At 44.1% G+C, this 21,644-nt stretch overlaps 1 protein-coding gene across 7 annotated transcripts in view; it reads left to right on the top strand.

Moving 5' to 3' along the window:
• Positions 1-21,644, top strand: part of CDC42BPA (CDC42 binding protein kinase alpha) — a 339,222-nt gene that overhangs the window by 138,012 nt on the left and 179,566 nt on the right. For all 7 annotated transcript variants that reach the window (XM_054023831.1, XM_054023829.1, XM_054023836.1 and 4 more), the window contains exon 5: positions 8,152-8,300. In XM_054023831.1, coding sequence (XP_053879806.1) covers positions 8,152-8,300 — 149 coding nt within the window. The remainder of the gene's footprint in view (positions 1-8,151; positions 8,301-21,644) is intronic.

Below are 21,644 nucleotides of genomic sequence, written 5' to 3'. Positions count from 1 at the left end.
AAGTTTGGTCCTATGCAGATTATCCAGACAATTTTCAAACCCAGCTGGATGTTTTTCTAGGGGGACCCATACTGTTAGCAATCTTTGTCAACCATAAATAGTTTTTCTAGCCTTGACAGGGCCAGATAGTCTAATTACACACTGTATGTGGAACAATCCAAATTTGCCTCCGAGTTTCACAGAAAAGGTATTGTCATGCCATCTGGAGTGGCTCATGAGTTTGAGTTCCAAATTCAGGGCTGACTGTCCAGAAACAGGGCACAAACCCCAAACTGGCTGTATGTTCTATAATTAGATTTCACCAAATAAGTACCAAGTGTGAACTCCTAAAGTACTATAATAGCCTTAACATGGAGTCACAGACACTACTCTTAGGCACTCCCGTCTATCTTGCCACACAGGCAAATTTGTCTCTGTGATAGATGGTCCCTTACACCAAAAATCACAATAATATTCAGGTTACTCCCAGTCCCAAAAGGACCAGTCTCTTATCCCAAGTCAACTGTATTTCAGCTCTTAAACCAAAGAGAATGCTTGTAGCCTATACTATAATAAATTATCAAAAGTTTTATTAACTAGGAAAAAGAAATGTTTACAAGGTTAAAGCCGATAAACGTACACAAATGAGTTAGTCTTAGATTTGAAAAGATAATAGAAACTTCTATAATAAGTAAACTCTATATGTCCTTTATAGCTAACCCAAGCTAAACTCAGTTGGAGATCCCTTGCTTATGCCTAGAAATCTTTGCCCCTCAGAGATCAAGCAGTATAGGGATAACAATTTCTCCTTAACCAGGCACTTTTATTGCCTTCCCCCAGGGTTCATGCTGTGATGGGATGAGGGCTTGTGCACATACCACCTTCAGGGGTGTGGGGAAAGCAATCCAACAAAGTCTTTTGTCCGTAGTGGCTTGTCTGATGTCTAGAGACCTTCTTTTGTTGGGGAGGAGATAACACTTCTTGTGGTAAACTAGCATTTCACACTTGGTAATGCTTCTCTCTTCACTGTGGGGGATTGACAGTTTTAGCAAACATTTTTATAGTTACAGAGCAATCCTATAAGTAGGATTAACACATGCAGCATCCTACAAGCTCTCCGTAAAGTCTAAACACAAAACCATTCTTACAATTCTAATATCTATTTTAAGTATACTAGCACACAGGTAAGCCAGTCTGGTTTCCAGCTGTGCATTTGTCAGTGTTCAGTGAGGCATGGGGCCCTGGCAAGAGCTGGCACAGGGTCTGCCAGCGTCACAGATATTATAACGGTTTTTCAGCAACAGTGATGGAAACACTTCGGTGATGATACGGTGCCAGTTTTGTTTATTCAGCTGCTGATGAAATTCCAGAAAATTAAGCTTTTTTTTCTTTTCCCACTTTGCCTTTTCAGTGCTATCCCTGATTCCAGACTCTCAGACCATGTCTACATGGAAGCAGTAAAGACTTTGGAGATATGAATTGTAGAGTGCACTAATGTGTTGCACTCTAACTGCCCTGTGTAAAACCTTCTGGCGTAAACTAAAACGCACCTAGTTTGTGTTGATGCTACCATCAACACGAATTAGCATCTTTTTGTTCTCACCAGCAGAGTCTACAAGGAGCAGTTAGGGTGCAACACATTAGAGCTCTCCACAGTTCACACCCCAGTAGTCCTCACTGTGTTGCTATGTAGACAAGCCCTTGGAGGACTTTTTCAGTTACAGAAAAATGAGGTACTCATAAGCCTCAAAAGTTTTTAGCTTATTTGATCTGCTTCAGGTCATCTTGACCATAAATTTAAATGCATTTTCAGAGTTTAGTTTGCATAATGTAGGAAAATGAAGAGGGGTTATGGTCTCTTCAAAATCTGTGATCATCCCATCCAGTTGCAATCATATTTTATGTTTCATTGGGAAACACATTTACTTAACTTTAAATCAGTAAACTCAAAAATTGCTTTTCTCTGTGATTGAAATTACAAAATAGTAATCCCTTTCACTGTGTGTGGATATGTCTTATACTGTACACAATGTCAACAGCATATGGAATTATAATGCACTATGAACCAGCACTATGCATCTACAAGGACCCAGTACTATGAACAGGGAATCTGTTGGTCCTTCCCTATCACAAGACTGGTTTAAGGTAAAGCATTTATTTTCTGAATGCAATCATTTAAAGGAGGTGGGGAAGAAGAAATTGCATCAAACTAGAGAAACTGTTTTGGGAAATGTGTGGCCCCTAAATAAGATCCCGTGCTAACCCAATTTTTTTTCCAGTTAATACTTTTAAGACTCTTGCATTCCACTTAAGGAGATTTTTATAAGAGAAACTGAGTTTTCTTCTTCGAGTGCTGTCCATGTGGGTGCTCCACTCCAGGTGATGGTGCGTCCTGGCACCATTGATCGGAGATCTTTGGTAGCAGTGCTTGGTCGGGAGGCATGCATTCAGCTGCTGTCTCGCGGTCTTGTTAGAGTCTGCCTGAGCACGCATGTCCTACACCCCCCTCAGTTCCTTCTCAACCGTCCTCAGCTGAAGACGGGACTCAGGGCAGTGCTGATCCTCTTCCCTGGTCTCTGAAGGAAACAAGTACAAAGACCTAGAAATAGTTAGTTAGTAACACTTCCAGTTATTTCCCTTCCTTTAGAATAGTTACCTAGTTTAAAACAAAACAAAAAACAAACAAAAAAAACTTTTTTCCTAAGATTTGTCTTCCGTTGACACATTCTCCCCTGGCGTTCCTAGTGCAGGAATGCTAGGGTCTTCAGGATTTAAGAAATGTGCTTCCTGTCAAGACTGTATACCACAGTCCGACAGACACTTACGCTGTGTGAAGTGCCTCAGCGAGACACACGACCCTGCCAAGTGTGTTCATTGTACCAGCCTCAAAACCAGGGCTCGTTGTGACAGGGACTTGCGGCTGAAAATGCTCCTGATGGAGAAATCTCTACAGCCACCTATGGAGACCGGCAATAGCAAACTCTCTCCCTCACGCTCCCCGGCCAGGTCTGACCCGATCGGGAGCGCGGATTCACCCTCTCATGCGAAGAGGCAGGAAGCCCAACTGTCTCCGTCCAGAGACTTTCAAAAGGGTAAAGGGTCTCCTGCGAGATCCTTACCCTCAGTGCTGACAGCGCTGAAGGCAGGCGCCTCCAACCGTCCCAGCACCTTAGCCACGCCTCGCGCAGAGGCAGGGACCCAACTTCCCGTACCGGGAAGGTCTCCTCGGCACCGAAAATAGACCTGGTGCCAACAGCGCGTTCTGCCCCGATGCCGACAAGAACGTCCACACCAAGCCTGCCTGCCACTCCAGCAGCAGCAGCAGACCTCCCGCAGAGCGCCTACAAACAACCCGCGGCACCGGGGAAAGCAAAACAGAAGTCAGTGCATGCTTCTGAGCACAGACCACGCTTAGCAGGATCACAGCCCAGGGAGCAGCAGCAACAATTCTTAAGTCAGGACAACATCTCAGTGGCCACTCAGCCTGACTTTCCGCTCCTTGACACACAGTGCTCACTCTTTGACCAGCCGCTCTCCCCACCTGACCTGACTACCTTCACTGACAGCGAGCCCGATATGCAGCAGCAGGCAGAGTTCTCCCCACCTGCCTCTCCTCCTCCACTGGAACCTTTTGCACCTCAGGTCACGGCTCACAACCATCAGCCTCAGTTTCCCTACTTCGCCCCCTCGTGGGCGGCACCTAACTTCTCTTATCCCATGCCTTGTCCTCAGTGGTACCCTTGGCCAGCTCCTGCTGCCACTCATCCTCATGCTTCTTCCACCAGACCACAAGCTTCTTCTGCGCCTCTATCTCCAGCTCCATCTACTTCTAGAGCGCCTGAACTACCCTACCCCCCTAAAGGTGGGCTATGGACCACACCCTGATTCACGGACTCCTAAGTCTCCATCAGCTCCAGATGGAGCCCTCATGCTTCTGCCTCCACAGAATGTGGACAACAATTCCAAGAACTTTTCAAGAGGGTGGCACTCAGCCAGGACATCCCTTTTAGAGGAGGTCCAGGAGACACTCCTCAAAATCCTCCAACCCTCTGCGCTCTCACAGATTGCGCTCCCCATAAACGAAACACTCCTAGAACCATCTGACACCCTCTGGCAGACTCCAGCCTCTATCCCACCAACTTGCAAAAAGGCTGAACGTAAATATTATGTTCCTGCTAAGGACGTAGACTTCTTATTTTCCCATCCACAACCAAATTCTCTTGTAGTGAATGCAGCGACACACAGGACGAAACAGCCGCACTACTGGCCCTCCTGCAAGACAATGAACTCAAACGCCTTGACCTCTTGGCCACAAGGTCTATAGCTTCTCCACTCTGCAATTCAGAATTGCAAACTATTTTGCCCTACGTGCAAGCTATGACTTTGACAGTTAGAATAAACTCTTTGATTTTACCTCCCATATCCTGGAGGACAGAAGAGCAGACTTTGTCAGTCCTTGTCGAGGGCCAATTGGTCTCCAGAACGGACCTACAAGCATCTCTAGACATGGCGGACACAGCAGACCGCACTACCGCAACTGCGGTGGTTATGCGCAGATCTTCCTGGCTGTCTGCATCCGGTATCCCCAAAGACCTGCAGACCAAAGTGGAGGACCTCCCCTTTTGATAAAGATAAGCTTTTTTTCCAAAAAAACAACACAATGAAGTCCTTCACACTATGAAAGACTCTAGAGCAACTCTGCACACCCTGGGCATTTACCCATCCCTTCCCAGGAGACAACGGTATCAACCTTATCAGAGGCCACGCGCACAACAATATCACCGGCCCCAGCCTAGACCATACGATATAGCCAGGAATTGCACTAGACCTCCTAGGCGCAGACACCAAGAGTATTCTCCAAGACCCTAGCCGTAGTCGTGGCCCACCTCGGCAGACACGGGATCATACTTTTCCCCTATGGAGATGATTGCCTCATCAAAGACAACTCATACGACGAGTCATTATGAGCTACCCATTTCGCCATCTCCCTCTTCCACAGCTTAGGCCTGCAAATAAACTTCCCAAAATCCACCCTGACACCTACACAACGGATTAAATTCATCGGAGCTCACCTGGACTCAATCCGAACCGGAGTCTCACTCCCACACAACAGATTCCACGCTATTACACATCTCATACGCATGCTCTCCGTTCATCCCAGAATACAGGCAAGAATTTGCCTAAAGCTCCTTGGCCACATGGCAGCCACCACCTTCATGGTGAAGTACGCCAGGCTGCACATGAGATGTCTTCAGGGTTGGCTCAACTCCAGCTACAAACCCAGCAGACACAGCTTCTGCATGATGCTAACTCCTCCAGTGAACGTATTAGCTTCCCTACACTGGTGGACAAGACCAGAGAACCTCTGCATGGTGTTCCCTTCCAGCAACACTCCTCGGCATTCATGCTCACCATGGACGCTTCCCTGATCAGTCGGGGAGTGCACCTGGGGGGACACACGGCACAGGGCCGCTGGTTCTGGCCAGAGACGTGTCTGCACATAAATCTTCTAGACCTCAGAGCAGTGAGACAAGCCTGCCTTCACTTTCTCCCCCTCACAAAGAACAAATCTATCCGGGTCCTAACGGACAATATAGCATGTGTGTTTTACATCGACAGACGGGGGAGAACGATCACACTCCCTATGCGTGAAGGCCATCCGATTGTGGAATTGGTGCATACAATACCACATAGAAATTATTGGAGGGGTAGCCGTGTTAGTCTGAATCTGTAAAAAGCAACAGAGGGTCCTGTGGCACCTTTAAGACTAACAGAAGTATTGGGAGCATAAGCTTTCGTGGGTAAGAACCTCACTTCTTCAGATGCAAGATACATAGAAATTACTGCTTCATACCTACCCAGATGTCACAACACTACAGCCGACACACTCAGAAGACACTTCTCCAAAGAACACGAATGGGAATTACATCCCACGATACTACAACAGCTCTTCTCCCACTGGGGCACTCCGTCGATAGACCTCTTTGCCACAACCCAGAATCACAAATGCCACCTATTTTGCTCCAGAGCGGGATTTGGGACTGCATCCCTAGGAGACGCATTCCTCATCCCGTGGAACAACTCTCTCATGTACGCCTTTCCACTGATCCCTTTGATACACAGGATTCTACGCAAGATCAGAGACAACAAGGCCCAAGTCATACTTATTGCTCCAGCTTGGTCGAGACAGACATGGTATCCTTACCTGCTCCGCATGTCCATCTGTCCTCTGTGGACTCTCCCCAACAGACCAGATCTGCTTTCTCAGGACAATGGCCAGCTTCTTCACCCGCTGTTCCAGAAACTCCACCTGACAGCGTGGTTTCTTCATGGTTCCAGACCCACGAACTAGCATGTTCTGAGCAAGTCCGGTATGTCCTCCTGCATAGTAGAAAAGACTCCAATCATAAGACTTATCTGCAGAAGTGGAAATGCTTCTCCATGTGGTGCTCCCATAAATATTTGACACCCTATACTGTGACCCTCCCTAACACCCTAGACTACCTTTTAAAACTAAAACAGGACAGGCTATCACTCAGCTCTATCAGAGTACACCTCGCGGCCCTCACCACCTTCCATGATTTTCTGGACGAATATTAACTCTTTGCCCACCCCACCATAAAACGCTTTCTCATGGGCCTGAAAAATCTCTACCCTGAGATCTATCCATCGGCAGCTGCCTGGAATCACAACCCTAGTTCTTCGCGATCTTATGAAACCTCGCTTCGAGCCCTTAGCTACCTCATATTTTCTCCACATGTCTATGAAGGTAGGTTTTTTAGTTGCTATAACATCAGCAAGGAGACTAGGGGAAATAAGTGCTGATGGCCTACCCTCCTTACACAGTCTTCTCTAAAGATAAAGTTACCTTGCGACCCCACCTAAATTTCTCCCTAAGGTGATGTCCTTCCACCTTAACCAACCAATATACTTACCTGCATTCTATCCCAAATCTCATTAGACTCCGCACGAAGCGGCTCTACATACTCTTGACATCAGACGAGCAATTGCCTTTTATCTAGACAGGACTAAACCATTTCATAAGTCCCCGCGGCTATTTGTCTCCACTACCGAGAGATTGAAGGGTGCGGCTATCTCTAAGCAACGCATTTCCAAGTGGATCTCTGACTGCATCAGCTCCTGTTACCGCATTCAGAATGCCCAACCACCTGAAGGCATCAGAACTCATTCTACTCGAGCTATGTCAACATTCATTGCCTTCCTCCATAATGTACCTATTCCTGATATCTGTAAGGCGGCCACGTGGACATCTGAACATACATTTACCAAACATTATGCTATCATGCAGGATACCAAGGCAGACACCATAGTAGGCCACACAGTATTGTCTACAGTCGTCACTGCCACAACTCCAAAGTCCCATCAGCCATAGTGGGTACTGCTTCACATTCACCTGGAGTGGAGCACCCACAGGGACAGCACTCGAAGAAGAAAAGGTTACTCACCTTGCAGTAACTGAGGTTCTTTGAGATGTGTGTCCCTGTGGGTGCTCCACTTCCCACCTTCCTCCCCTCTACTTTGGAGTACTATTCTGACGTCTCTACGGTAGAGAAGGAACTGAGGGGGATGTGGGACGCGCGTGTTCAGGCAGACTCTAACGAGACCGCGAGACAGCAGCTGAGCGCGTGCGTCCCGACCAGGCACTGCTACTGAAAATCTCCAATCAACGGCGCCAGGACGCACTGTCTCGTGGAGTGGAACACCCACAGGAACACACATCTCAAAGAACCTCAGTTACTGCAAGGTGAGTAATCTTCTCATCTTAACTTCATGATCTTGTCTGTTTGATTCTGGAATGATGAACCAGACAGACACTTTCCCTGTCTTGTTGTTTAATTTATTTGGACATAGGTAAATATGAAATCCTTACAAAAAAATTTTTGCTAAAAACAAGTTTATGGTTTGCAGGATAACAAGGAATGTCAAAGGTTATTTGAAAAGTTACATTTATGAAGGCTATTTTTTTAAATGCTTCTTTTAATGTTTTGTCTCTATTTTAAGAAAATGTCATGACGAGCACTTCAGTGGCGTCTAAAGTATTAATAATTGTCTGCAGTCCCTTAGCTATACTTGGATTGTATTGGTCTTTGAGTCATTGTGTAAACAGTTTTTTTTTTCTTTGTGTCTCCCACCCCTCCCCTTTACTCACAGTACCTGGTTATGGATTACTATGTTGGAGGAGATCTGCTCACCCTGCTTAGCAAGTTTGAGGACAGGTTACCTGAAGATATGGCTCGTTTTTATTTGGCTGAAATGGTGATAGCGATTGATTCTGTACATCAGTTACATTACGTCCACAGGTAAGGAAATCCAGCTCAGAAATACAGAGATGACTTTAACACTGTGCATTATGGAACCCTTCCTGCCGTTCTAACATAACCAAACTCCTGTTAAAGTTACGGGGAGTTTTACCTGAGGGGAAGATTTTGCTTTAGTGGTCAATTAAAGTGGGAGCAACTGGCAAATGTTGACTGTAATGGTGACCACTGTATAAGCGGCTTCATCTTTTGGAAGTTCAAAACTGTTGCCAGGCTTGTTCGACATGCTTAAAGATATTTCTTGAAAACCCAAGAACATGTGCAAGCGTGGTCATTGGCATATTCTAAATCAATGTGCATGTTTTTATTTATTAAATTATGTGTTTCACAAAATATGGCTCTGATCCTGCAGTTTGATTTGCTAACTTGGACACCAGACATCTGTGTAGAATCCTGGAGGGTGGGTCACATTGCAGGATCAGGTCTTATGCTTGGAATGTGTCTCTTGTTTAGTTTCTTCTGTGCATAAATAATTCGAAGCACAAAATTAAGTGTTGGAATTTTTTTTTTTTTTTTAGTTTTATTTTGGATTTGGTAACATAATTTCTAGCAGTCTACTGCTGGTGGTGACTAAGTCATTTGTGCAAACAACTGAAAGCATTTGAACTTAATTTAAATCTAATGTCAAATGTGGTGCATTAGTTTGATGTATAAAAATGGCTCATTCCTGCCATTGCTTTTAACAGTGTTCTTGCTGATTTCAGTAACAGCTTCATAATGATGGCAGTGGCAGTTCCAGAATGATAGTAGGATACTGCCTAAAGAGAGAGAGTGGGATGTCCAAAATGATTCAACATTGAGCTAACTTTGCTCCCACTGAAGTTAATAGTAAAACTCCTAGTAAAACTCCCATTGGTTTCAGTTGGAGCAGAGTTAAGTTAACTACATATAAGCCCTTTTGAAAATTCCACCCAAGACTCCTTTTGAGCACAAGCAACACTAGTGATTGTTTGACCATTCATATTGGCCTGATCTCCTCTCCAGAAATGATCACAAGGTTGTCCTTGGGATCGATTTCAGTTTAGCATGAGTTTGGTTTGAAAAAATGTCCTAATGATTGATTTTATTTTGATTTGAGGTTGCTCTTCATGAAAGGGTTCTAGTTAGGAGCACCTTGTGAGTTTATGTTGGTAAGCTCTGATTTGTCTTGCTTAAGCATTGAATTATGCATCATCGGAAGGGGTTTGTCAGGTTCCTCATTTCTCATGTGAAATGTGTTTGAAGTCTTGTGACTCACCATTTCCAGAGGAGAAAAGAGCTGGTTGTTCTGTCAAGGGACTGAATTTATGTGGAAAGGAGCTCTTTGTGAAACTTCCTAATGGAAAAGACCCATTAAAAGTATCTTATTTATGATCTTTGTGAATTCAAATGATTTCAAGTGTGTGTCTTTGAGAGGTATGTGTTCCTAAATCATTTTGCACCTGATTCAAAGCTCATTGACGTCGATGGAAAGACTGCCGTTGACTTCAATGGGCTTTGGATCAGGCTTTTAAAAAGTAACATGTGTGTGAATTGTTGAGCCTGCTGACTATGACTATTTTTGATGGCAGTGAAAGAGCATTTCAGATGTTAGCTAGGTTGCTAAACTTTTTCTCATAAGTCAGCCTGTAGGGTAGCTGCAATTCTCAGAAAAATAATTGAAGACTTTTCTTTCAGAAGAGCCATCTTGTAATTCCTGTACTGGTAGTACATAATGTACAACATAGGTGACATTTCCATCTTCAAATTGTGTATGTCTCTAATGTTAAATGGATTTGCATGTGAACTTTTAAATGGCATCCTATTGGAGTTTTACAGCAACAGAACTGTTAGATTTGAAGATAGATGCTGTAGGAATCAGTGTATGGACATATTAACTTACCCACATGTATTACAAAATAGACAGTCCTTTTGTATTATTATTTGCAGCTTTGCCAGTGAGCTGCATGTAGCATATTCATAAATCTTCTCTTAAAGGTCAGTCCAAAAACGACACTTTTTATAATTCAAATAGAAGTAACACAAAGTGTGTTTATAAGGAAAAAAGCTTTTTGCAAAGATGAAAAATTCAAAAGGGCCTTGAGTAAGTGTTAACTGATCAGCCTTTGAAATGTGACCCATTTCCCTGTTACTTTATTGAGATGTTTGCAGCTGTTACAGCAGAAGAAAGGAAAACATTTGTAAGTGCCAGCAGTGCTCTTTCCTGAAAGAATAACCCTGGTGGCCTCCTCCTTTGGAGGGGTGGGGGAGGGCATGTTGTGGGAGGTGGAGGGCAGAGGAAAGGCAAAAGAGAACAAATATTAATAGAAAGTGATAATGTAATATCTGTTATGGCAGTACTTCTGATAGATAAGCAGTATTCATAGGGATTTGAACTGTGTAAGTAGCTGGTGAATTAGAAACATATTTCATACATCTTTCTTTCAAGGTTATTTTGCTACAAGGATTCAGAATTCTACAGGGTTTTATTATTTATTCTTGCTTTTTTGGTGTCCCAGTTCTTTCAGGACAGATTTTCACATTGACCACAACCAGTCTCATAGTCTGTGATGAGAGCACTTCCCCCTCCTGCCTATATTTCTTTTATACTTTTTTTATCCTTATTCCTCATCCCTTTTATCTTTATCCTTCATCCCTTCCAGTCTTTTCTACTGTTCAATAATTGCTTTTGTATTCTAGCTGTAGAAGACTGCAGTTTTTCTGGAGAATGGTGTTGATCACCATGATAGTTATCCTGCAAGATAACCCAAGAGTTACACCCAAGCCATTGTTTTCCTTCTAAAATGGACTATCAGGAGAGCTTATGGACATGAAACACAAGCAACCTTAGCGCTATGCACCTCTGAAACTATAAACTATTGCAGAGCTCCTCAGCTTTGTGTTGCTGTGCTGCAAATCCTTAGGCAATTTCTGAGCTGGCATTGCTGGATTGCAGAACCCTTATTTGGAAGGCTGTAAAGTCTAGTGAATGGTAGGTGTTAACTAATGTGTGTATGTGTGTGTGTCTATCTGCACTATATATGCATATATAGTGCAGATAGACACACACGTGTATATATGCTAGCACGCGCGCACTCGCTCGCTCTCTCTCTAAACATCTGAAAAGAGCTGTGTTCAAACTTATATGAGGATATTTCACTTCTGCTCATGAATTTCAGGGAACAAATTATGCTGTGTGTTACCCCTTTGTTTTATCAAACTCATAAATTCTATAAAAAGCAACAGAGGGTCCTGTGGCACCTTTAAGACTAACAGAAGTATTGGCAAAAAGAACAGGAGTACTTGTGGCACCTTAGAGACTAACAAATTTATTAGAGCATAAGCTTTCGTGGCTACAGCCCACTTCTTCGGATGCATACAGAGTGGAATAAATATTGAGGAGATATATATATACACACATACAGAGAGCATGAACAGGTGGGAGTTGTCTTTTTTCTGTGAGATTTTAGACTAGCCTTTTGCTTAAATTAATGCCGAGCCATTGACTATGGGCTGACTTGAGTTATTTAAATGAACACACTACAGTAATATAGATCAAAGATTTCACTTGAGGGTAGATGTAACTTTTCATGATGCTCTTTACCTGGGTTGAAAGACTGCTATGTACAGTTAGAGACAGGGCTGTGCTGTAATCCAACCTCTTGTATATTCCATGAACCATGTTCTGATCCTGCTGGAAAATGGTGATATAGGTGCTCATCCTGAGTCCAAAGTACATAAATCTCTGCCTTCTCTTGTGTTTGACACATGTCAGCAGCCTTTTTATACTGAATAACATTCAGGAATTTGTGAGTGATTGTGTTTTGCATTTTTTTAAAAATCCACTCGATACTGGTCTAAAAACAAAATAAAAATATTTGTCCATTAATATTGCATGATAATATTCATTTGTTAATATTTTGTTTTCATTTCACTCTGCATTTCCCTTCTGCTAGTTTATATTTTTTGATAAATTATTATATTCACATAAACTGAGACTCCACTACAAGATGGAAAGGGTCCTATTCTAATCCAAGCAATGGCAAAGATTAAAACCATAATTCAAGTGTATCCTCCTTAGTTTGTGCTAATTTATGGATGCTTATTGGGTGGCCTGCAGAAGCCTTTTACTGTATGTAGATAGAAGCTCAGAAGCCAGTTTAGCAGATGCTAAAACAGATTCATAAAGTTAATGGATACTTCCATAATAGCAATAACAATTAATTTTATTTCTAGAGCTTTTCTTCCCTCTGCGCTCAAGCTGTTTTGCAACAATTCATATTAGAACAATACAGTATGGAGAAATGTGTTCAAACTTTTTCTATACTAACTTGCCAAGAAGTGAAAGTTTCTTTTTAAGAAAAATGTTCTTCACTGTAGGTGGTTAAAGCTCCCCTTGAAGAATAGTTATTATCCCTAGGTCCCAACTCAGCACTTGAATTATGCATGTATATTCCATTGACTGCACTGAGAGCTCTCTGAATGTACCCAATGGGACTTCCATTGAAGAATTTGACATCTTAAATTGGAGTTTTTGAACAATAAAACCTTTCATTTAATTGTAAAACCACAGTACTGGTTCCAAAGATAAATAAGAAAAGCCTTTTAAGTTGATATTTGTCAAATAGCAAAACAAGATAATTTTGAAGCAACTGTGTTGCCTAGTGATGAGAGAAGAGGACTAGTTTTTGGGTTCTGTTTTGAACTCTTCTAATGACTTGCAGTTTGACCATGATTGAGTAACTTAAACTCCTGTCAATATGCTTATTTTACTGAAAAGTAAATACTGTAACACTGAAAAATACTATAAAGGGGTGCTGATGATGAATTAGTTAATATTTATGAAATACTTTAAATCTTCAAAGGGCTACACTATGTAAACATGACTGACAACTAAACCATTCTTTAGAGAGAAACTTTAGCTTATAGATTTGTGGATTTGTACTTCCATCACTTAAGTTTGTTGAACTGAAATTCAGCATTTTTACTCCTCCTGGGGCCAAATTGTGTCATCAGATGCCTCTACATGACCATGATGAAGATCATTAGGAATTGTTTATGCATGCAAACCCAAAATTTGGGCCCATGACTAGACATTTTTGCATTGTTTGGTCCCTCTTCTTTGAGCGCAAATTTCAAAAGTAACTAAAGCTAAATCTTGTTACATAGGATTTCTGTTTTCTGTGTCACCAACCAGCTTGTAGATAGCCTTTAACTCTGTGAGATTTAGGCTAGACAGGCTACAAAAAATATTTGCAGCAAACACATCTTTGGGGGAGGGGAGAGGGGGAGGTCTACTCTGTTTTGTATGCTCCTGACATATTAAGTCAACATTGTTTTTCCTAAAACATGGCCCGATGGCTGTCTCTTTGAATTTCCTTTTGCAGTTTTTTAGCTCAACTGAATCCTAAAGACTCAATTCAAGTTCATTCAGTTATGAAGTTGTGTCACTGACATCCATCAGCTTCCAGTTGATACTTCTAAATGTAAACTGTATGACACCTACCTGCAGTTTGTTTTGTGCTTTTTCAAAACAATGTCTGATAAGGTCTCTGTCTTATGAAGGTGATTTCTTTCCTGAGGATCTGCTTTAGGGAAACATTGCAACTTGCTTAATTTTAAGTGTTCAGTTAAGCATCCTTCCTGAATAGGGATGCTTTTCTGAATCAGAGCCTGAGTACTTAGCTCATATATTTCATTTCACTGGCCACACATCAGGGCTGATACTGTGAGGTGCTGATCAACTTCTGAGAGGTGCTGAGGGTCCTCAACTCCCAATGACTCTAAAGATAATTGAGGATTCTCAGCAAGTTAGACATATTGAAATCAAAGCTTTGTTCATTCCTCTTCTTTTGTATTTAAAAATATTTTAGATCAGAGTTCTCTAGCTAGTCACTTCATGCAAAAATCTGGAGTATTTAATATAAAACAGGGTGTCTGGTTCTGCAAGGTGAGTTCTCCACCTGTCCTTGACTTCAAAGAGAGCTCATAGCAGTCACAAGCTCATTTGCAGGCTTGGGCTCAAATGTTTACTTCCATTTGACAAATTCTTAACTTTTGTAACTTTTTTTTAAAGCAACATCAAAAGATCTTATGTCCTTTTTTTCAATCTTATTTTAACACTTCAGCTCTTGAACTGTGCTATACTTCCTGGTGTATAGTACTACAGTCAGTAAGTTTATATGAGACACTGATAGACTTTTAAAAAGGCAGATGTCCCAAAACGAAATAAAACAGATTTTGTTATAACCTTAAAAGTTCAAGCAGAATATGCTCTTTTTATATATCTAAGAACTTTCCTTTTTTAGCTATGAAATTCTCATGATACTGTTTTCCTTTGTGACCTAGACTTACTGGTAGAGGCCTTGTACGTTTATGAAACTTCTGATACCAGTTAAGGTTGTTCCAGTTAATTTTGAGTTTTAGAGAACAAGGGCCATGTGCCTAGGAGAATTTCTTCTGACATTTAAAAAGAAGAGTCTTGTGTATGGATACACTGTGCATACACTTCAGCAATACCACCTTCTTGTTCGAGTGATGGTCCCTGTGTGTATTCCACTAGAGGTACACATACACTCCATGCACCTGAGACTGGAAGATGTTTCATTAGCAGGATCCATTGATCTGCACCTACTCCCTTCTCCTCCTTGGGCTCTAAAGCAAGGTTACAGGGAGCATCTCTCTAGTTCCTTTCTGCTGCCAGTGGTCTCAGACGGAACTTGCTAGCGTCCGCAGCTTTACCTAGCATTCTTTACAACTTTGTAAATAGTTGTAAATGGTGTTAGCCTGATAAAATTTTGATTTTAGTATTAGGGTTCCTTTTAGTGAATTTTTTAGAGGCTGGGGTACCCTCCCCCCAATCTCCCTGCATAGGTATCTAGAATGTTCAAGACCCCAGGAAGCTGCTGGCATTACCCCTCTCTGGCTCCTGTGTAGTACACAAAGGCATGTCCAAGTGGCTCTGTATGCTGCCCCATTCACAGCTCCCATTGGCCATGGTTCCCGGCCAATGGGAGCTGCAGGGGTGGCGCCTGCAGACAGGGCAGCACATAGAGCTGCCTGGCCGTGCCTCTGGGAGCTGCTTGCAGTAAGCACCGCCTGGAGCCTGCATCCCTGACCGCCCCCCCCCCCCCCGTGCTCCAACCCCCCTGCCACAGCTCTGATCCCCCCGCACCTGCCCTCCAAACCCCTCGATCCCAACCCAGAGTCCCCTCTTTTACCCCAAGCCTCTCATCCCCAGCACCCGCACCCCCAGCCAGACCCCTTGCCCCCCGGTGCCCCAGCCTTGATCCCCCTCTTGCCCTCTGAACCCATTGGTCTCAGCCTGGAGCCCCCTCCTGCACCCCGAGCCCTCACCCCCCCCCCCGCACCCCTAGCCCCAATTTCATGAGCATTCATGGCCCGCCATACAATTTCCATACCCCGATGTGGCCCTCAGGCCAAAATGTTTGCCTACCCCTGTCTTTCATGGCAGAGAAGGAACTGAAAAGGTGGTCAGTCTGCACTGCCCTTTATAAGCCTTGTTCAGAGCACGAGGAAGAGAAGGCACAGGCATGGACCAATAGACACTGCTAATGAAATATCTTCTGGTCTGTGCATGGAGCACATGGGCACCTTGAGTGGAATACACCAAGGGACCACACACTCCAGATACTATACAAGGTAAGTAGCCAGTCTTTTCCTATTTCTTTCACATTTAGCATTGTCACAAATGTCATGATGTCCTTGTCATGATACACACCCATGTGTGGCAGATAGGTGACTGCAGTGACGTGTTTTGACAACTGTTGGAAAAGGGTTTCCATTTTTGTTCTTGTGATTGATTTTAATAATATTTCAAAAAACAAGGTTATGGAATAAATTGTGGCAGGACTGAGGGATATCAGTACCATGATCATAGGGATTCCATACATGGCAGTGAGGAAGAATCAGAGTAGAAGGCAATTTGGTGCACAGTTAAGTGGTTCCAACCAACTGCCTTCTGGAGTGTGTTGGGCTATCTCCCTTGGCATAAAGATCGAGGACGCAGGAGTAGGAGGAAGATGGGTTCAGCCTTGGAGCTAGAAAGAAGTAGGTGTAAGGGACATTAGATTAGGCAGGACTGTCAGAAAATGTGAGAATATATCTGGGGAAGACGGGCTAGGATGGGAAGAAGAGTCTGTGGGAGGAAAGCTGAAAGCAATTCTGTTTGGGGGATTATATCAGATACATGTACACCTGGACCTTGTTTAGCCTGGTCTGACCACAGAAAAGGCTATATGGGGAAAAGACAAAATACATTCACAAAGAATAAATTAAAAGTTCAGGTCTAACTGTCTCTTCAAACTTAGTTTTTCACATCCTTACAAATATTTATTTATTTTTGCCTAAGAATATGTACAGCAATGTTTTTGAAACCCATTACCACTTACTAAGCTAGAACCTGATCCAGCAAATGGCTGCTCATGGGTACAGCGAAGTCAGTGGTGCTCTATACAAGCTAAATTCTGTGCTATTCTCTTAATAATACTTAACATTTATATATTGCTTTAAACGTTCAAAGCATGTTACAATCATGAATTAATCCTCACTACATCCTTATGACGTAAGTGGATAAGTATTCTCCCCATTTTACACATAAGGGAAATAGAGGCATAGATTCTCACCACCACCCCCCCTTCAGCCCCTTTATGTCAGGCAAAATGGTCCTAAACGCCCTGGCTCCCCCTGGAGGGCAGTTCTCCCAGGCACTGCAGAAGATAGCATGAGGATCCCTCTTAAGCTCTAGCATAGGGGACATACCAGGGTGGGGCTGGGCATGGTAGGGGCGGGTTGAGGTTGGGCTGCACCATTGTGGAGATTTCAGGCAGCACTGTGTGGTCCATGGAGTAGCCTAAGAGGCTGCCGTTAATTTAGGCCTCTCACTCTCACTCACTCATGCCCGTCACCCCAGTCGGGGTATGGGCCGCCAACCACAGATCTCCAGAGTCCTTTATCCTGGGCCATTTGCTCTAGCTGGTTCCAGGTATAGCCCATTTTTATGCTATCAGCCTGAAGGTCGCGTCGCCAGGTGTTTCTTGGACGGCCTCTTTTCCGCTTGCCTTGGGGGTTCCACCGCAATGCCTGTCTAGTGATGTTGGTTTGCTGCTTGCGTAGTGTGTCTCCTATCCAACCCCACCTTCTCCTTCTAATTTCTTCCTCTGCTGGAAGTTGATGGGTCCTCTCCAAGAGGTAGATGTTGCTGATGGTGTCTGGCCAGCGGATCTGGAGAATCCTTCTAAGGCAACTATTTATGAAGGTCTGGATCTTCCTGGTGGTTGTTTTAATTATCCTCCAGGTTTCAGCTCCATACAATAAGACTGATTTCACGTTGGAATTGAACAGTCTAATCTTTGTTGCCAAAGACAGCTCTCTAGAGCTCCAGATGTTCTTGAGCTGTAAGAAAGCTGCTCTTGCCTTACCAATCCTTGCTTTGATGTCTGCGTCCGTGCCACCCTGTTGGTCGATGATACTGCCTAGGTAGGTGAAGGACTGCACTTCTTCCAGAGGGATTCCATTCAGTGTGACTGGGTCATTACTGATGGAGTTAATCTTGAGGATCTTGGTCTTGTCCTTGTGGATGTTGAGGCCAACCTGTGATGACATGGCTGCCACTACGTTGGTTTTCTCTTGCATCTGCTGTTTGCGATGCGAAAGGAGTGCAAGGTCATCGGCAAAATCCAGGTCATCAAGCTGGGTCCACAACGTCCACTGGATTCCGTTCCTACGCTCATAAGTGGATGTCTTCATAATCCAATCAATGACAAGGAGAAAGAGAAATGGTGACAACAAGCATCCTTGTCTGACTCCGGTTCGCACCTGGAAGCTGTTTGTAAGCTGCCCTCCATGGATCACTCTACAGTGTATGCCATCATATAAGTTCTTAATCAGGTTGACCACCTTTGCTGGGATGCCATAGTGCCGAAGGAGCTTCCAGAGAGTCTCTCGATCCACGCTATCGAATGCTTTTTCATAGTCAACAAAGTTGATGTACAATGAGGAGTTCCACTCCATAGACTGCTCGACTATGATGCGAAGCGTTGCTATCTGGTCCGTGCATGATCTATTTTGCCGGAAACCTGCTTGCTCATCTCGTAGCTGTGGGTCGACGGCATCCTTCATTCTCTCTAAGAGAACTCGGTTGAAGACCTTCCCTGGCACCGACAGAAGTGTGATTCCTCTGTAGTTGGCACAATTTCTGAGGTCTCCTTTCTTGGGGATTTTAATAAGATATCCCTCTTTCCAGTCTGCTGGAATCACTTCTTCTTCCCATATCTTCTCAAAGAGGGGGTACAGCATTTCCACTGAAACATCCAGATCTACTTTCAGGGCCTCTGCTGGAATATCGTCAGGTCCAGCCGCCTTCCTATTCTTCATCATAGTGATGGCTTTTCTGATCTCATCTCTGGTTGGTCTATCACAATTGATTGGAAGGTCTTCGTTGGCTGGGTCAATGTCTGGTGGATTTAATGGTGCTGGTCTATTCAGGAGTTCCTCAAAGTGCTCCGCCCATCTATTCATCTGTTGTTCTATTTCTGTTATAGACTTTCCCTGCTTGTCTTTGACGGGACGCTCTGGTTTGCTGAACTTTCCAGACAGTCGCTTGGTGATGTCATACAGCTGTTTCATATTACCGTTGTATGCTGCCTGCTCCGCTTCTGCTGCCAGTCCATCCACATAATCTCTCTTATCCTTCCTAATATTCCTCTTCACTGCTCTATGGGCTTCAGCATACTCTTTTTGCGCTTTAGCCTTTGCTGCTCTAGTCCTGCTGTTATTAACTACTGCCTTCTTCTTCTTTCTATCTTCTATCTTAGTCAAGGTCTCTGCTGTGATCCACTCTTTCTGCTGATATTTCTTAATTCCAAGCACTTCCTGGCATGCTGACCTAAGTGTCTCTCTCACTTTCTGCCATCTGTTGGATACACTGTCTTCCTCTTCCTCAGACCGATCCTGTAGTACTGAAAACTTATTCTTCAGCATCAGTCCAAAATCTTCCTTAATCTTATGATCCTTCAAAAGGCTAACGTTGAACTTTACTCTTCTATCTGACGCGTCTATCCAGTTCTTCTTCAGCTTCAGCTTCAATCTGGCCACCACTAAGTGATGGTCGGACGCTACGTCTGCTCCTCTTCTAACTCTAACGTCCTGCAAAGATCTTCTGAACTTCTTGCTAATACAGACATGATCGATCTGGTTTTCTATCATGCCTGCTGGCGATACCCAGGTACTCTTGTGGATCCGCTTGTGAGGAAAGATGCTACCTCCTATGACCAAGTTGTTAAGTGCACACAGATCCACAAATCTCTCTCCATTCTCACTCATCACTCCCAGAGCGTGGGTCCCCATGACTTGTTCATATCCTGTGTTGTCAGGTCCAATTTTGGCATTAAAATCTCCCATAAGGATGGTAATGTCTTTGTCTGGGAGAATCTCTAATATTTTCTGAAGTCTATTGTAAAAATAGTCTTTGTCCCCCTCTTCACTGTCATTGGTTGGAGCATAGCACTGTACAACATTCATCTTAATCCTCTTCATTTTAGTTCTGAAGGATGCTGTGATGATCCTGGAACCATGTGCCTCCCAACCAATCAGTGCTCTCTGTGCCTGCTTGGACAACATGAAGCCTACTCTCTGTGTGTGGGGTGCGTCACTCTCTTCATGTCCGGAATACAACAACAGCTCTCCTGTCAACAGTCGTCTTTGTCCAGCTTGCGTCCATCTTGTCTCGCTAATGCCTAGTAGGGTCAAGTTGTTGCTCCTCATCTCTGCTGCGACCTGTGCCATCTTTCTTGACTCGTACATGGTCCTCACGTTCCATGTACCAATGGTAATCCTCCTGGTTGCAAGAAGGGTAATCAGCTTAGTGGCTTCCTCACGACTTTCACCACCCAGCGTCATGCGTCTTCGAGTCGAAGAGCCTTCTTTTTCCAGGCTAAAAGTCTCTGTTATCTCTATTGTTGGCGTTTCTATAGCAGGTTGATTTTTTACGGGGTGGAGTTGCTAGCCCCACGCCCAACCCTCCTCCTTTATCCTGACTTGGGACAGGCAGATGGCCCCAAAGGACCTCTCTGGTGGAGTTATTTAGGCCTCTAGGTCTGTCTAAATTACACCAGAAGTGTCTTCAGCTCCCAGAGCAGCCCAGCATCAGGAGGGTACAAAGGTGGCTTAAATCCACCTTAGCTCTCACCTCTTGCTGACCTTCAACTTCTGTGCCTCTTACAGCATGGTTGGCCAACCTGAGCCTGAGAAGGAGCCAGAATTTACCAATGTATATTGCCAAAGAGCCACAGTAATACCGCAACATCCCCCCCCATCAGTCCTCCCTTCCCCCCCCCCCCCCCCGCTCCCAGCACCTCCCACCCACTGGCAGTCCCGCTGATCAGCGCCTTCCCCTCCCTCCCCACACCTCCCGATGAGTTGTTTCGTGGCATGCAGGAGGCTCTGGGGAGGAGGGGGGAGGAGTGAGGGCATGGCAGGCTCGAGAGGGGGCGGGAAGGGGTGGAGTGGGGGCAGGGCCTGTGGCAGGGCCAGGGGTTGAGCAGTGAGCAGCCCCCGGGCACATTGGAAAGTTGGCGCCTGTAGCTCCAGCCCTGGAGTCGGTGCCTATACAAGGAGCCGCATATTAACTTCTGAAGAGCCGCATGTGGCTCCGGAGCCACAGGTTGGCCACCCCTGTCTTAGAGGTTCAAGGCCACACAATGACTCATGGCACACAATACATGGATTAAAAGCTGGCTAACTGATCGGGAATGGTTCTTGGCCCTATGCTAGCTAACATTTTTATCAGTAACCTGGAAGAAAACAAAAAATCATTACTGATAATGTTCGCAGATGAAATAAAAATTAGGGGCGTGATCAATAATGAAGAGGACAGTCCACTGATACGAAGCAAACTGGGTCTCTTGGTAAGCTGGGCACAAGCAAACAATGTGTGTTTTAATTTACGGCTAAATGTAAATGTATACATCTAAGAACAAAGAATGTAGACCAGACTTCTAGAATGGGCAACTCTATCTGAAAAAAAATTTGGTAGTTGTGCTGGACAATCAGCTGAACATGGGCTTCTAGTGTGATGCTGTTGCCAAAAGGCTAATGGGATCCTTGGATGCATAAACAGGAGAATCTGAAGTAGGAGTAGAGGGGTTATTTTATCTCTGTATTTGGCACTGGTGAGACTGCTGCTGGAATAGTGTGTGCAGTTCTGGTATCCCCAGTTCAAGGAGGATGTTGATAAATTGGAAAGGGTTCAGAGAAAACACATGAGAAAGATTAAAGGATTAGAAAACATGCCTTACAGTGATAGATTGAAGGAGCTCAATCTACTTAGCTTAAGAGAAGATAAAATGG

The sequence above is a fragment of the Malaclemys terrapin genome, chromosome 3 (genome assembly GCF_027887155.1).
Source record: "Malaclemys terrapin pileata isolate rMalTer1 chromosome 3, rMalTer1.hap1, whole genome shotgun sequence".
Taxonomy (NCBI): Eukaryota; Metazoa; Chordata; order Testudines; family Emydidae; genus Malaclemys; species Malaclemys terrapin.
Note: the sequence above shows the minus strand (reverse complement) of the source record. Positions and strands in the feature narration are given on the sequence as shown.